This window comes from Synchiropus splendidus, chromosome 8 (assembly GCF_027744825.2).
Source record: "Synchiropus splendidus isolate RoL2022-P1 chromosome 8, RoL_Sspl_1.0, whole genome shotgun sequence".
NCBI lineage: Eukaryota > Metazoa > Chordata > Actinopteri > Syngnathiformes > Callionymidae > Synchiropus > Synchiropus splendidus.
In genome coordinates this window covers 12,938,403-12,952,450 of record NC_071341.1, presented here as the reverse complement: position 1 = coordinate 12,952,450, position 14,048 = coordinate 12,938,403, and the positions used below count along the sequence as shown (strand labels likewise).

Genomic DNA, 14,048 nt, shown 5'->3' with positions numbered 1-14,048 from the left:
ATGCTCCTCCTGGGTCCTTGTAGGGGGGGGGAATGGAGCTCTGGCGCCTCCCTGTGGCGATCTGAGGTAACGCAGCTCTCTCAAAGTAAACCTGTTCATCCAGTATCGGTTCGCTTCGTCTTTAGGTTTTAATGACAAACTGCTATAATACCGACCATTCTCGTGAGAGCGTTCAACCACCACCGGAAAGACACGAACGCGTTCCACGTACAGGTGAGAGAGTTACAGCAGCGACGCTTCAGACCCGTTTTATTCGCACGTAAACGTGATGAGATGAAACTTGGTTGGATACGGTCGTGCGTCTCAGCTGAACACCAGCATCCTGCGGGTGGCGCCGCGTCAGCATGCTCGGATGAATAGAGGCCATGAGAGGAGGAGTAGCAGCGGCAGGAACAAACTGAAGCGCCCCCCGCTGGAGGTGAGCGACGCACCGTAACGGTCCAGGAGCTGCAGGGCAACACCGTTGGTCCAACCGAAACCAAGCTGCCAGGAGCAAGTGTTGGGTCAGAACCCAGACTGGTGTGAGCCTCCATTGAAGACCATACCTGGACCTCGTACTCTCCTCCTCCGCCTGGTTTCCCATCCCCGGTCACGTCGTACTGCGGAGAGTCCAACAGCATCAAGAGTTCTGATCCAGCACCAGCAGAACCTGGAGTGCACTCACCTTCTCAAACATGCCGTTGTATTTGCTGTAGACGCGCCAGTTGGTTCTGATCCACTCCTGGGCCAGATCAAAGGCCAGTCGTCTGGCCTCCTCCGACGGCACGGTGGACAGCCCTGTGTCATGAGTCCCACAAGCCTATCGCTTTAACACGGCTCGACAGGTTCTCGTACTCCACATGAGCAAAAGCAACGGAACAGCCGGGCTGACCTTCGATGAGCATGTGTTGAAGAGGGGGCCAGGCGTTCGGGAAGTCCCACTGCTGCCCGGAGTCCCTCAGTGAAGTGGGGACCCTGAGAGAGTACTTCAGGGCACCGCTCCCCTGTGAGCACATGGAAACAACTGACCTCAAACTAAATCCCACTGAGATCCGGGGGGGGGAACCGTCACCTTCAAGTACTGAACCGCCTTGTTGGCCATGTCAGTGCTGGAGTAGCACATGGCCCAGATGGGCAGCAGGTTTGAAGGGTAGAACCCAAAATTGTTGGAAGCCGTCTCCAGGTTGTAGTCAAACCAGGCGCCTCGCTTCTCGTCCCACAGCAGCGCCTCCATGGCAGCCATCCTGCGATCGGCAGCGGCCTCGTAGCGCGCGGCTGACTCGGCATCGCCTACAGGCACAAGTCTGGCTCAGGACCAGGGCGGCGTTTGGTCAAGGGCACTTTGGTTCTCACCCAAGGTTCGGTGGAAGGAAGCCAGAGTCCGCTCGTTGTAGCAGAGCAGAGCGTTGAGGTCAGTGGGCACCACCTGGCTGGTTCTGGTGTCAGCGAGGCCGCCGTCCTGAGCGCTCCGGTACCAGCGGGAGGAGAAGTCCCAGCCAGACTCGGCGCCGGCCTTCAGGTCCATCCAGAGTTGCTGCTGCTGGTCTGAAGGCAGAAAGAGGATTCAACCAGACCCACAAGAAAACCGGCTCCACTGTGAAAGAGGCCCGGTTCGGTTGTCCAGGGAAACCCGAATGAAACCCAAGTCCAGCTGAGACACAGACTAGCAGCATAAACAGAGCGACAGAGAAAGTGACTGAGGGGTGCGACAGGCAAGACAATGGAAGGACGAATGAGATTTCAGCATCGCCAGGCAAGAGACCAGGACACAGACCTTCAGTGAGTCCTTCAGCCAGCTCCAGGTCGTCCGTGTATGACTCGGGTCTGAGGGGACGGAGGTGAGATGATCATCATCCCAGTCCGAAACATGCCCCAACTGTGACCCACCTGGGCAAGCCCGCCTCCACGTAATAGCGGTTCAGAGTGTGACCTTTGACCTCCAGTGAGCGGTTCACCATCCAGAACTGGTACTCCTTCTCCAGCACCGGCAGCGCCTCCCTGTGCCGAGGAGCAGGGTGGTTCTGACAACTCTGCGTCAGGGGGTCTTCACCGGTGCACTGCCAGACACCGGAGGAACTCACCTGAGGAACTGCTGGTCCTCCGTGGCTCGATGGTAAAGGCGGACCATCTGCGTGAGGAACGGCGGCTGGCTGCGTCGCTCGTAGTAAACCCGCCCGCCGTTCGGGACAAAGCCAAATCTGAAGGAGAGGCGCATGTTTCAGGAGGGAGGAGTGATGGTGGCCAGCACGCCCCAACGCCGCACCTGTTGACCAGGTAGAGGAAGTTCTGGATCATCCCCAGACTGGTGTTGGTCATCTCTGACAGGAGCAGACCCTGGAGCACCCAGTAGGAGTCCCTGTAGGAAGAGAGCGGCTCAGAGGCGACACTGCGGCGGCCGCTGTCCACTCACCAGTAGTAGAGCTCCCTGAAGCGCCCGCCCGGGACCACCACGGGGTGCGGAGTGTGGATGAGGGAGTAGAGCTCTGGCCGGAGCTGCACCTCCGCTCGGATCTGAAACACGTCAAGTGACAGGACGACCGTTCAAACCAGAGACTCAGACTCGTCACCTCACCTTCCGGCCAAGCTGCTTCCACAGCCCGTGGATCTTCTCCGCCCAGGCCTGGAGTTGTGGGTCGGTGACGTTGGCCAGGAATTTTGGTCTGAAAGGGAGTGACCTTGTCAGCGCGGCAGCTCTTGGGCTCCGGCAACAGATCAGGGTTACTTCTCGTGCCAGTCCTGCGGGGTCCACGGTTCAAACTCCATTCCAGCAGGCTCAAAGTTCTGGTCGAGGAACACCTTTAGCTGACTCTGCGGTAAGGTGCGGTTTGGGAATTCGCTGGAAAGCTTTTCGAAGTTGGAGATGACCACGGCTGGAGGAGAGAGAGTGAAGTCTTCGAAGCAAATGGCTCGACTGGTTTCTACTCACCTGGAGGAAACTTCAGCTTCATGTCTACAAAGTATTTGTCATCGTCGTACAGCTTGGCTCTCTGCACCTGATCCAGGATGGGACCGGAGCAGTAGATTGGACTGGAACCACAACAGAGAAGTGATGTACATACTGGAGCAACTTAGTAGCTCCTCTGAAGGTCACATGCAGCAGGAAGTTGTGAATAGGATGGATCCCTGAACTGGGCGTCACTGTGCTTGAGATGTTACAGTGGCGCCCTCAGGTGTCAGTGTAAAGGAGGAACCCAGACTTTGGTGTCAGCACAACACACAAGTCTGGGTTCCAACATGAAGTGGATTAGAAGTTCATTTCAGTTTAGGCCTCTCATCTCAACATGGGCTGAGGGATCGAAAAGGAGCAGAGATGGGTTTTGTTTTTTTATTTCTATTCTATTACTTTAGTTTCTTTCACCCACACTGATTCTCGTGTATTTTGTCTATGACGTTCATATTGTGCTTCAGAGCCCTGTAAAGCAAGTGTAGACTGTAAGACCACAATCTCTGATCGCTTTACGAGAGAATCATTCATCATGAAATAGATGTTTGAGAAGAGGGAGAGGTTTAAATTTCAAAAAAAAGTTTAGCAATGAGAATAATGAAATGAGCACAATTGTTTACTGTGAAGGTAGGGGAAAAGGCCCATTAGATAAAGGTTAGATATATACACCATAGGTAACGTTGGTAGCTAAAATAGATGTGGATCAAGCTCAAGTTGCTGCTCAGCGTTCAGGCAAGATGAAAACTCCACGTGAGAGCAGTGGGCCGAAGGTGACCATCATTTATGACGCTGATTAGATGTTATATTGTTCATGCGTTTCCTGAAAACACACCTGAAATCAGGCACAGGAGTACATCTCAAACAGCACACCTTAAAGTCCACAACAGTGACGCAAAACTCAAGAAGCAGCCTTCAACTGGGCCCACAAGTGAACACACTCTTGACCCAAACACCTTCACCTCAACGGGCAAGTGAGGAATTATCTGGAGACCTGAAGAAACTCCAGAGTTTCAGAGCAACGTTTGATGATCGGATTACATATTTGCTTCAACTTCAGCATCATCTGCTGAGAGTTGACCGACAGATTTACAGTCAGTCTTCAGTACAGGTGTTTCACAGCCACAGAAAAATAATCTTCAGAACTGCTGAGCAACAAACCCCACAATAACTTGAAGAGAAAGTCGAAGCCAACATGAATAGATCACGGTTTCAAACTCCCATTGTTGGCACAAAGCAGAAGTCAGCAAAGGTGCACTCACCTGTCGCAGGGCGGCGGGACACTGGACCCCAGGCCGAGGAGAAGAGGCGCAGAGAAGAGGAGCAGAAGGCTTCTCATGGCAGCGCGAGGAGAGACTGGTGCGGTGGAGCATTCAGCCGAGGGTAAAGGTTCACAGATAACCACACAGACAGGCCAGATAAATTCAGCGAGCTTTTATTTCCAACACAACTTCAGATTCTCCAAATGACTAACACTCGAACAGAACTCCCACCTTAAAAAGTAGCATCACTGAAAAACAAACTGCCAATCCAATAAAGACCAAATTCTCCTCAGATAAAATTGAAATCAGGATTTTACTTCACTTAAATTTGGAGCCTTCAATGAGAACATCGGAAAGAAAAGAATCCAAAGATAAGGGTAACTTCATTTTTGACATTTTAAACCCTTGAACTCTGATGGTGAGGCCTTGATGGGGCTCCTCCCACGTTTGCTGGCGGAGCGCAACCTCTTCTGGAGCGGACAGATCCAGCAGAGCTACACTGCACCAGGGCAGCCTGACGCCAGATTTACCTCCCACATTTTAAAAGACCTTAAAGACAGAACAGATTTTTTTTTCTGATGGAATATTCCGAATAGCAGGTCCAAGGCAAGATGCTATCGTTTCGGTCTTTAAGGTTCTCCCCACCTTCTGCGGTGCCCTGATTCCCGACGGATCAATTGCTTCGGTCCGGAATCACGGCACCAAGTGAAAGCTGGGGAAACAGACAGCTGCCTCGTCTGTCGGGTCGGTCCCTGCTCGCTCTTCTACTGAAACAATTTGGAGTTTGCAAAGCTACGAGCACTAATTGACCAGATTGGTTAGTAGAATATCGGGGGGCGCAATAGAGTTGCGAGAACAGGGACCACCGCTCCAAAGGACAAGAGGGATGACAATGTGGTGCTTGGAATTTCGAGCACGACAGACCCTTGTCGCTTGGAAACGGCAAGAAAAGCATCTCACCCTCGTCGTCAGGGGAATCGTGTTTTCAAAAGGGACCCAAGTTGATGACATCAGGTTCCACCAATGAAAACAAGACTAACTGTAACCCCACCCATCCCAAACAATACAGAAAAAAAAATGGCAGAGAAACTTTGTCAGAGTTGGAAGTCTGACTTAAAACATCCTTCACAGAACTTCCCGTTTCGTTTTCTTTTTTTAAACTCCACATGTACTTCCTTGTTTCGGGCTTTTCTGGGTTAAAAAACAAAAGGGAAGAAAAAAAAAACATTGCAGTCCATGTTATTGCCTGAAATCATCTCTGTGCAGCTCAGGTCGTTACATTTTTCGTTAGCCGTTTTCAGTCAAGTCCGCTAACGCGCAATGAACAGAGAGAGTTCGCTGCTACATTTTTGGCTCAGCCGGCCGAAACACCAAGCAGTGAGTAAAAACGGCCGTCCGTCCACACAGATCCTTGTAACAAGCGCATCAATCCACCAGAACCAAAGGGAAAAAAAAAACTCTGCCAATACAGCTGCACTGCAGCAAGTACTACATGATAGAATTTTTTCAAAGGCGACAAAAGGTCCGACAGAACCTCAGGTCACGTTCACAAGTAAAGGCTGACGACAATGAAAACGCACAAGTTCGGCATCAGCCGGGGGGGCGGGGGTTACTTTTGAAATGCACTGCTCTTCATGGCAAATTCTGTGTCTTCAACTGAAAGTCGGATCATGCAGACGAGTTGGTTCGTCATCAGCTCTGCAGCGTCTGAAATCATAAATTAATGGGCCGGTACTGCAGATCCAAACAAAAGTGGCAGCTAAGGGTCCAGTGCGTTTGTGAGAAAAGGGGGCGGGCCATAGCTGTATTTTCTGCCAGCCTTGAGAACTTGTCTAAAAGGACCTTAAAATGAAAGTATATACACACACACAGCGCAGCAGGAACTGCAGCGGTCTTAAGAATAGCCATCCATCAGAAGATGAGAAACCGGGACAAAACCAAGACTCCAGCGGAACAGGAATCCTTGTGACTCTGGTGCCGAGTGGCTGCGGTGTTTGTTTTTAGTGTCGAGATGGAGAAACGGAGGAAAGTATTTGGGTCTTTTGTGTGCACAAGATTTCCTGCCGAGTTACTGGCTTCTTCGTTGAAACAAAAACAAAACGTCTGTGGAGGAAAATTCCATGCGTGTCCACAAATGATTCGCCAGACTCAAACGCAACAACGCCAGCGTCAAGTGTGATGACTCATACCAGCCAAGCGCTGAGAAGGTTGCCGTTCAGCGCCGTTGGATGATCAACAAAAGAAAGTTCACCTCTGTGGTGGGAAATCAAACTTGGCCTCCAGGTGAACGTGTGATGAGAGCGAGCTGACACAAGGCGGGTTATTACTTCAGAACAAGTTGAGCTGCTTAAGGCACTTGATACAAATCGGTGAGATTGGGAAACAAAACTGAAGCGTGGAGGGTGCGGGGCTGGCTTCCAGGTCTCATGGTATGAATTCTCCACGATGTGCACAGGCGTGTCGCGCTGCCCGTCGTTTCCTCCGTGGGTCGTCTCCTTCAGGTCATGGTGATGCAGCACTGCGCCTCGTCAAAAAGGCTCATGAGTTCGTTCATGGAATCGCGTTCCTCCGGTGGCCTTCAACTCGATGACAAACTGTACATTAAAAGAAAATCCAGGGAGCAGGGCAGGGTGAGGGGATGATGGAGGGGGCGTGGGGGCGCTGACCTGGGAGGAGAGAGAAAAAGGGCTGTTTTATATCAAGTCAACATGAGCAAGGCAAACTGAAAAACACTTCAAACAAGTATCAAGGTCACGGCCTTCAATGGGCCTCAACAAGGGAATGGAAGCAAGGGATCCGTGCCAAACTGGGCAGCACTACTCACTGGCTTATGGCTTGACTTCTTCCCCGCTCTCGCTGTGGTACTCTGCCACATACAGGCTCTTGTCGATGATGCAGGGGATGGGCTTGATCTCGGTTCCAAGCTGCTCCTCGATGCCTTTCAGGTTGAAGCGATCATCGTAGGTTATCAGGTTGATGGCCAGGCCCAGGTGTCCAAAGCGACCTGCGGGGTGAGAGGGTCAATCACGTTTCCATGCCGTTCCTGGATGAGCCAGCGCCACATAAGGAGGCCAGGTCCTACCTGATCGACCGATGCGATGAAGGTACGTCTCTCCCAGCTTTGGGAAGTCAAAGTTGATGACAACGTTCACAGCCTGAATGTCGATCCCTCTCGTGAAAAGATCTAGAACAAACATGGCGGGTGAGAACTATAGCCACCCCAAGAATCAGGTCAAGTTTATCACAGCACAAATGATTCAAGACAAATGACCGCTATAAAACCTGGTCGGTGAACAAGACCAATGAAAAGCATCGCATGAATTGTCTAAACATGTGCTGCAGAATGGTGGAAGCAATGACAGGATCAGATCAACAAAACCAACTGCGTCACTCACCAGTGCAGACGAGATTCCGGCAGAGGCCATTTCTGAAGTCATGGAATACTCTGTTACGGTGCTCCTGGAGAGCACACGAGAGAGTTCACATGGAGACAAGAGAACCATCATCATCACTTATTGTAGCACAACAGTCTTGCGCTACTGTTTCAGCCTTTACAATGCAAGGGTTCTGTGGATGGTCTTCAAAGTCCCTGATTTCTGTTCTAACAGTTTCTTCATCAGATTAAAAAAAGAGACCAGGAAATTCTTCAAAAATTAAGACAATTGAAACTACTTAAGAGTGTAAGAAACTAATGAGATGACGTACAACAGACTTTGCCACAGGGCTGACTGGAGCATTATGAACCCAAGTGGGACCATCAGTCAGTGATGTCAGAGCCACACAGTGCTATGATCAAGAACTGACCTGTCTCATCTTGGCATGAATGTAGAAACAGGAATAGCCAAGCTGGGAGATCTTCTTGGCAAGGAGCTCCACTCTCTTGGAGGAGTTGCAGAAGATTATGGACTGGTTTATTTGAAGCTGGAACACAATGACAAGTTGGGTTAGTCATACAGCAGCATTGTTGAACAGATGAAAGTCCTCAAAACTGCGGACTGCTTACCTTGGAGAAGAGGGTGTTGAGGCAGTGGACCTTCTGCTTCTCAGTTACATAAGCGTAGTACTGAGTCACACCCTTCAGTGTGAGCTCCTCCATCAGGTTGATCTCATAGGGCTTCTGCAAATGTGAGTTCTGTGGGAGGAGACAACATTAGGATGACATTGAACCTTAATCAGGTCAGTCAAATTCACCCTCTCAAACACCACACCATTGCTTTGATGACTTTTCAGCCTTTGGCTTAAACAAGCCAAAACACTTACCATGAACTTCTGCACGCTGAGAGGGAAGGTGGCAGAGTAGAGCAGAATCTGCCTCTGTTTGGGCAGGAAGCCCAGCATCTCCTCCATCATTACCACAAAGTCTTGAGACAGGAGTTTGTCAGCCTGAGGAGACAAGGGTTGCACACGTGTGACTGACTTGGCAGGAACATTCGCCCCCTTTAATGGGCGAGCGCTCACCTCATCTAGAACGATCATCTGAACTTGGTTCACTTTGGCCACTCCTTTCTTGATGAGATCTAAAATTCTTCCTGGAGTAGCGATGACTACATGAACTGAAAGAGAGACTCGCATCAGTTCAGAAGCAAAGCCGTTTCCACCCCAAAGACATCCATTAATTTATGTTCCAGACTGTAACTACACATGTTAATGAACAGGCCCCTCATTTTAAATCAAGTCAGCCCAGTTAAATTTTGTCCCAGAAGAGCATCTTACCAGTTTCATCCAGTCTCATGATGTCGTCACGAAGGTTGGTTCCTCCAGTAGTCGCCATCACCTTCACACCGCCCATGTGTTTGCTGACCTGGATACATATTTGACTGACTTGCAGAGCCAATTCTCTGGTGGGAACAATGACCAAAGCTGCACACACAGAAGAAGAACGACCATCAACTTGATGCCAATGTATCACAGTACTACTTCCACAACATCTCCACGCAACTGCAGGTGTTCGTCTCGTGAGCCATTCTCACCTTGTATGCAGTCCCTTTTCAGGTCAATTCGTTCAAGTAAGGGAATGAGGTAGGCGCCACTCTTCCCTGTGCCGTTCTTGGCTCTGGCCAGGATGTCCCTTCCAGACAGTGCAATAGGAATACTTTCCTCCTGTAGGCACCCAGGTTTAAGGGAAAAACAAAATCACACATGATTTCCATGATCAAACTCAAGCATCCAGAGGGTGAATCTTGGGACTCAAAGGTCAACAACTGCAAGTTCTCTCTCACCTGAATGGGAGACGGCTTTTCCCAGCCCATCTCAAAGATTCCCATCAGCAGCTCCCTCTTTAGGCAGTAATCTTCAAATTCATTGCCTTTGGTTGCAGTCACATCCTGAAGATGAAGTGAAAGATGAGACCTTGAACACAGACGATTGTCCTCACTCAAACTATGAACTTCCAACAGAAATGTGTTTTGCTTTTTGCCAGTAACTTTGATATTTAACACTAAAAAATATTGCATTATCACTTTTTTTCGTGCTGTCGCAATAAATAACCAATACACTGACGAAAATGTGTCAAATTTAAAATCAATTTCTCATTCAGAAGTGTATCCCAGTTTGCCTGTTCGTTCTGAATCTTATGTTTGCATAGACGCCTCATCATCACACTCCATCTGGAAATACATATGTGATAAACACAGGCAGTGCTAATGGGCATTGTCACAGGACCGGGCAAGTTTGAGAAGAAAACCTGGAGGACAATGAGATGCGCAAGAAACCGGGATTAACTCAAGAACACGGACTGAATTTGATTAAATCATGCCATGGACTCCAGATGTTAAAAAACATTGAATAAAAAAAAAAATTAAGATGATCAACATCGGCCTGTTGCCTTGATATACATGCGCATGTGCCTGTTGACCAACAATGCATTGCGGATTTTATACGGTGACATCATCCTTTCAAGCCCTATTACCATCTGGGTGAAACCACATGGATGACGTCTCAGCTTCTGGAAAAGTGAAGTGTCGTTTTTCTTATATGGACTTGACACTAGATGGGAGAACCACTGCAACTCAATTGTTATCTTACTAATGTTCGTGCACTTTAATTTGTCCAGCTGTACACAAGACTGGAGGCAGTGAGGCACTACGCAAATGCATTTCTTTGAGCTCAATTTTCTTTGTACATTGAAGAAATGAATCATTACAGACATTTTAATTTTACAGGATTTTTTCCAGTTTCAATCTCATACATTGTGATATATTGAAACTTCTTGCAATAAATTGCATACTCCAATATTATGAATAGCGTGGGCCACAGGATCGAATCATGAGCTACCCATATCACCCCACTCCTACTTTACACATCTAAATGGAGACTGCACGAACAACAACCTCCAGGTTGGAAATGTTGTGACGTCTGTGGTGCTGAGCTCAAACAGTTGCTCAAAACCTGGTCAAACACGTTTTACCTCTTGAAACCTGACTGAATACCAACCACATCGCAAGTTTTCCCAAATCTCTCCAACAACATTGACTGCTCTTCAACATAAAATAAAAAGTGTGGCGCAATCAGGGCTGGTGAGTCACTAGCACAGCACATGATTGAGGAAAATGGAAAGCCAAGGGAGCAACGGACAATATTCAGTCAAACTGTGCAAATTTAGAATCAAATCAATAAACTGAGTCACATCACTCAAAACTACAAACCCCTGACATGACTAATGCAAGTGCAAAACCTAATTCATGCAGTTTGCAAAGACAAACCCAACAACCAGGAACAGATTGATAAGACTTATGGCTATAAAGAGACAATTTGCAGTGCTAGTAAAAAATGTCAAACTTTATCAAGACCTTTTAATGCCAGTTAAGTCAGAAAATGCTTAAGAGTCATTTTACAAACACAATACAGCAGCATTACACCAAGTGTTAAGGGTGTGCAGGTAACCAAGAACATTAACTCTGGTGAAGTTTAAATTCACCTATTGTAACTTCCAGTACGATCCTTGAGTTTAGTGCTACATCTAACAGTTATGAGTAGTTATTGTATGTTGACAGGGCAATCAAACCAATTTGGATTGATTTTTGATCATACTTCCTATTGAGAAGGGATGCAGGAACATGTGATCATGGACCCAGAAGCAGAGCGACACCAGTAGCAAATGCCAAACCCTGATTTTAGGCTGAATACGATGACACAGCCTGGTTCAGGTCTGCACACACCTCAAGGTCTTTTCAGCCATTTCTCACAGATGGAACAGGACAGAATGTGTGTGTGTGTGTGTGTGTGTGTGTGTGTGTGTGTGTGTGTGTGTGTGTGTGTGTGTGTGTGTGTGTGTGTGTGTGTGTGTGTGTGTGTGTGTGTGTGTGTGTAATTGTCTGGCTATCTTTCCTGGCATGTCCATGGGCTGTCATCCTCGTTTCCTAAATTCAGCCAATAATCCAAATTTATCATCACAAAGGAGAGATGATATGCAGTTGTGTAAGTGTTAGTACTTAAACCAGGGATGCTCTGATTGAGATTTCTGCTGGCAATCGCCAATACCAATCAGCCAGAGAGCCAATCACCACCGATCACATGGATTGACTATCACTTCATAATCAAAATGAGACCTTCTGCGAATACGATGTAAAATAGACACATGTAACTCTCCTCAACAAGAAAAAAAAAAGGAAAAGGCTTGCAAAATTATTTGTGCATTTTGCTTATCGTTCTGAAAATCACGCTCAGACCACCAGGTGCAGTTCAGCGTTAGCGGCACTGACTGCCTGCTGCTGTGGGACCAGTGATCTCACTTTCATGTTCTGCCCCAAGATGCGAAAACTCATTCCCACCTTTCATTGGATCCCTAACCTAAACAGACGTGACTGAAAACGTGAACAGTGATTGATACACTCATATTGACACAGATTAACTCAGACAGAAAAACAGATCAGCCGTTGTGAAAATTGTCATATTCCTACGGTACATAAAAGTGAATCACAACTTGAGACATGGGGATTTATACAAACCGAGGTTTTCATTCTTGTGTCCTTTGGGGGCAGTTTCAAACTCTTCTTCCAGTCATCTCCAGGTCTGAAATCAAATAATCCAAATATGAAGCGAGAACTCGTGGAAGAAAAATGTTGCTTCTCTCATTAAAACAAACATACTTGATGACTGTATTTGTTGTGGGGGCCGACAGAGAGTTGCCATTGTTGATTGTGCCTTTCAACTGGTTCAGCGCCTGTTGTTGGGGCCCTCCACCTCCACCTGGCGGTCCTGCAGTCTTCACAGCGGCCCGGAGCTGCCCATTCTGGCTGGACAGCCCCAGGATGACTGGATTCTCTGTCCTGGCGGTGCTCATTTTTCTTCAATAATCTTTAAGTTGCTTCCAACTGCAGCAAGAGTTCTGAAGCCTTGCTCAGTAACAGATTGTCCTTCCCTGTTGAGACTTACTGGTAAATTGTCTTTTGTCTCAGCGGGTATTGCAATATTTTCACCCTAGAAAGTTTAAAGTGGCTTTTAGTGGGCAACTTTTCTCAATCTTCACACTTCTTGTGAGCATCGATTCCTCAGCAAACTGTGGTTGGGCTTTGGGCAGGAGCTGCTAGTGGTCTGCGGGAAAACGAAACTCCAGGAGGGTTCGGCTGGAGCTGGCTCGGTTCTAGGCCCACTGTTCAGATAGCCATCTTGACCGGCGTCTTTCTTCAGATATGAATCGATCCTGTAACAATAAGGAAAGACTGAAGCGACTTAAAATATAAGAGTCAGTTTGATGGCGTTTGTAGCCCTGCTGGCATACCAAAAAGCAAGCTAGCTAGCTAGCTAGATTAGCCAGGCCAAAGATATGTAGGCTTACATCACTCGAGTAACAATTTAAAAGTGTAGGCGAGTTACCCCGGTTTAACAATACGACAGATATGACCAAGTTTAAATCCAAACTATTGAAGTAAGAGCGCGATTTCCTGAACAAAGTGACGACATCAGGTTAGCATCCAGCTAATATAGCGTTCACGGTTAACACCGGGATATGATGGGAATAGTCACTGCAAATTGGACATACAGGTTGCTAGACTACTATGTCACCCAGCAGTAACACGAGTTCTTCACTGGGAAACACTGAAACATAGTTTGATAAGTCTCAGAGAGACGCGGATCACAGTTAGCAAGCAGCTAGCGACGCTACGAACAAACGATAACGACAATGTTCGGCACATCACACACACCGTTATCAATGGAAGCCACGTGTGATAAAGACGCATGCAACGGCCACCGAGTGGCGAACGAGGCGTTTTACCTTGCAGGCTCGAGTTTGGTGGTTCTTTTCACGGTGTTTGAGTAAATGTTTTAGCTGACTGCGAACGAAGCTTGTCAACTAGCTCTTCAAGATGGCGGCCGCTCGTATTTGTACCCGCCCCCCACCGGAGAGTCAGCTGATTTGGCTTTTTAATCAACATTACCGACCTCATTAGGTTTCACTTTCGAGTCTCGGTGCCGACGACTGGGTCCGTCTATGAAACACGCATTCGATTCGTATGTCAAGCTACGCTTAACCGTCCGTGACCCGCGGGAAGGCTCGCAGTGATTCACGGGTCACAACAATAGCGTTCCGCTCGGGTCTTGGATTCTGGTTGAGATCACGACTTTCTTAGCGGAAAAAAACGAATTAGAGTGTTTGATATACACTGACATTTGGATAGATTTGCCAGAATGTGATTTGAAAAGGAACAGACTGTAATTGGTTGATTGTTTATGACATAAAGGCAAAGCTATAAACAGATAGGTTTTTGGAGATTCATTCAACACAGCCTGGCTTCATTCTTCCCATAATGGAACCTTTGGGTGTTGCAGCCGTGCAAGACATAAACAAGGAACAACACAAGCAACAAGAAAAAAAATAAATTTATTTAAGAATAAACGAACAAAAAGTCGGAGTTGAACCAAATGTG

General features: G+C 47.8%; 2 protein-coding genes across 2 annotated transcripts; both read right to left on the bottom strand.

Moving 5' to 3' along the window:
- Positions 1–339: 339 nt before the first annotated feature.
- Positions 340–4,307, bottom strand: treh (trehalase (brush-border membrane glycoprotein)). The gene is made up of 15 exons (XM_053872219.1): positions 4,183–4,307; positions 2,906–3,006; positions 2,702–2,849; positions 2,552–2,639; positions 2,390–2,490; positions 2,243–2,335; positions 2,061–2,177; positions 1,867–1,977; positions 1,754–1,803; positions 1,333–1,524; positions 1,052–1,269; positions 872–983; positions 665–777; positions 546–599; positions 340–483 (listed from the first exon to the last, which is right to left on the bottom strand). The coding sequence occupies exons 1-15, from the start codon at positions 4,257–4,259 to the stop codon at positions 340–342; spliced, it is 1,719 nt and encodes a 572-aa protein (XP_053728194.1). The 5' UTR covers positions 4,260–4,307.
- A 32-nt stretch (positions 4,308–4,339) lies between these two features.
- On the bottom strand, positions 4,340–13,530 carry ddx6 (DEAD (Asp-Glu-Ala-Asp) box helicase 6). Its single transcript, XM_053873214.1, has 14 exons — positions 13,397–13,530; positions 12,270–12,823; positions 12,129–12,192; positions 9,402–9,506; positions 9,153–9,282; positions 8,896–9,042; positions 8,641–8,735; positions 8,443–8,565; positions 8,186–8,314; positions 7,987–8,103; positions 7,578–7,641; positions 7,265–7,366; positions 7,007–7,186; positions 4,340–6,848 (listed from the first exon to the last, which is right to left on the bottom strand). Exons 2-13 carry the CDS (start codon positions 12,461–12,463, stop codon positions 7,011–7,013), a joined length of 1,446 nt encoding a protein of 481 aa, XP_053729189.1. The 5' UTR covers positions 12,464–12,823; positions 13,397–13,530; the 3' UTR covers positions 4,340–6,848; positions 7,007–7,010.
- Between the last annotated feature and the right edge of the window lie 518 nt (positions 13,531–14,048).